Consider the following 2,631-nt stretch of genomic DNA (forward strand, 5'->3'; position numbering starts at 1 on the left):
TGCTTCCCTTTGCTTCCCTTTGCTTCCCTTTGCTTCCCTTTGCTTCCCAGAGCAGGTGAATGAGTTGGTGGCTCTGATCCCCTACAGCGACCAACGGCTTCGTCCCCAGAGAACGTGAGTTCACAGAGGGAGTATTTACAAACAGGGCTCTTTTTATATCATTTTCTGCTGCAACTAAACCCTTCACCCCAGTCTGCAGCTTCTCCTTCACGTTGGCGGGGCGTTTTCAGCCCCACACGCCAACAAACACGGTTTGAAGGTGTAACTTTGAATCCTTCCCGTGAAATCCCTCTGTGGGGTGAGTGTGGCAACAACGATCCTACTCACAGAAGCTTCTTCAGAGCATCTGCAAAACCACCCAGCTGGGAAACAGGGAGGGCACAAACCGTGGTTACTCAGTGCCAGAAAATAAATGCTTAAAAAGGGGGGGACAGGTTTTGAAGCAATTCAAGTACCAAAAAATGTCCGAGCAGCACTTCTGTGTCTGTGCCGAGGAAGAACGAGTGGGTGGTGGGTGCTTTTCAAACCCAGAGTCTCCCAGAAGGGCACAGCAGGTGAGCCCTTCCCTGCCTTTCCCCAGGAAGCTCTACGTCCTGCTCTCGGTGCTGCTCTGCCTCCTGGTCTCCGGGCTCGTGGTTTTCTTCCTCTTCCCACACTCGGTCCTGGTGGAGGATGATGGGATCAAAGTGGTTCAGGTGTGGTTTGACAGGAAGAACTCTGCTGTCCTTCTGGCCATCACGGTAAAGTTTTCCATGGATCTGTGTGTTCTGTGGGGGAGCAAACTTGGAGCTGAGCCACCGGGAAGGTCCCTGCTGTCCACATCTCCTCCTTCTCTCCCTTCAGGGCACCTTAAGGATCAGGAACTCCAACTTCTACTCGGTGGCAGTGGCCAGCCTGACCAACCAGGTGCAGTACATGAACACGGTGGTGGGCACCCAGCAGGTCACCAACATCTCCAGCATCCCACCCCTGAGTGACAAACTGGTAATTTCTGTCCCCTAGTCAAGGGTGAAACCTGGGCCACCACCACGAGTGAGCACTGAGCTGCACCTCAGAGCTCTGCTCAGCCCAACATCTCATGGCACTGAGCTGCACCTCAGAGCTCTGCTCGGCCCAACATCTCGTGGCCAGGGTGGCCCCAAAGGCATCAGCAAGTGGGAAATACCCCCAAAACCCAGGGGGATTGAAGGAGTGCTCGAGCTGCACATAAATGATGTTTTCTTTTATCTGTTACAGGTGAATTTTACTGTGAAGGCAGAGCTGGGTGGAGCCTTCTCCTACGTGTAGTAAGGATTTGCTACTCCTTGTATGGGGCTGGGGAAGAGAGTGGGGTTGAAGGTGCCTCTATTACAGTTTGCAAAGTAACCTGGGGTTGGAAAAGGACCCAGTTTTTCTACTGACTTCCTGGAAAGCAGCTGTTAGTTAAAAAAAAACAAATCACTTGAAATGCCCTTTGTCAGGGTGTTGTGATGTGGTTTTGAGTTAACACCAATGGGAAATTATTGTGGTGATAATAACTATAAATATAATTATAAAAAATAATTATAACTCATTTTTGGCTGCTGAGAAACCCACTGCTGACCCACTTCTTTGGTCTCTTCCAGTTCCTTCTGCACATACCCCAAGGTGAAGGTCCATAACATCGTGGTCTTCATGAGGTGGGTGGTTCTCTGCTCTCCCCCTGCTTAGAGCTCTTCTCCCAACCTTCCTGGCTCCTGAACTCCAAAGGGAACTGCTGCCACAGCAGGTCTGGGGTGCAAAGAGAAAATCCTGCTTGGCAAACACCCCAGCCTTGCCTCAGTTAATCCAGGCCAGTTGACACAGTGGGTGAAATGTGGGATAGGGAAGACAATTCCCTCCGTGTGCCGAGCTCTCCAGAGGCTCCACTTCCAGCCCCGCGTATCCCTGCCCGCCACAGCCAGGAAAACCTTGAGGGGTTCTGCATTTTTTTTTAGGGGGAGGGGAAGGGAAAGAGGAGTTGTTGTGATGAGTTTAAACCTGCTCTGAACTGCTCTTGCCCCTGCCAGGAGCTCGGTGAAGTTCTCCTACGTGGGACACACGACCCAGAGCTCCGTGGAGCGGTACCGGTACGTGGATTGCAGCTCCAACTCCACGGACCCTCTGGCACCTGGGGCAGCCTGAAGGCACAGCTGGGATTTCTAGAAGGGCACAGACACCTTTAACTGGAAGCAGTGACCCTGGTGAGAGGCACTTGGAAGCTCTGGGTCCCTTTTGTGCCCTTCCACGTGCCCCAAAACCCTCCGCGTGCAGGAAACGGGTCCCTCCACGGAGCCTTCCCTTTGCTTCTGGAGAAACAGCTTTTTTTGGGTAGGGAAACTGGACTTCAGGGAAACTTCAGGCTCTGAAATCCCGAAGGTTTCGAGTGTTTTGCACCTGTTTGGAAGCTTGGCACTGCTGGGTGTCCCAGGTTCTCTTGCAGTGGGTTTATTCCCTTCCTTGCTCAGTGGCAGCGTGTCACTGGGGTGTGTTGGAGCAGGCCTGGATGCCAAAGGACACTTCTCACTTAGGGACGTGCAGGGAAAGCTTCTGCCTCTGCCACGGGCACTAAAAGGAGGCAAAGGAGTCAAAACCTTTGGAACCACGGTGGTTTTGGTTTGCTGGCAGCTGAGA

At 52.6% G+C, this 2,631-nt stretch overlaps 1 protein-coding gene across 1 annotated transcript; it reads left to right on the top strand.

Annotated features, from left to right (window-relative positions):
* Positions 1 to 28: 28 nt before the first annotated feature.
* On the top strand, positions 29 to 2,631 carry LOC113962804 (transmembrane protein 106C-like; the record flags this gene model as incomplete). Its single annotated transcript, XM_027673575.1, has 6 exons — positions 29 to 114; positions 581 to 740; positions 844 to 984; positions 1,237 to 1,286; positions 1,605 to 1,658; positions 2,028 to 2,631. Coding segments are annotated over 6 exons (606 nt in total), but the record flags the coding sequence as incomplete, so codon positions are not given.

This window comes from Neopelma chrysocephalum, unplaced genomic scaffold (genome assembly GCF_003984885.1).
Source record: "Neopelma chrysocephalum unplaced genomic scaffold, ASM398488v2 Primary Assembly neopelma1_185189, whole genome shotgun sequence".
NCBI lineage: Eukaryota > Metazoa > Chordata > Aves > Passeriformes > Pipridae > Neopelma > Neopelma chrysocephalum.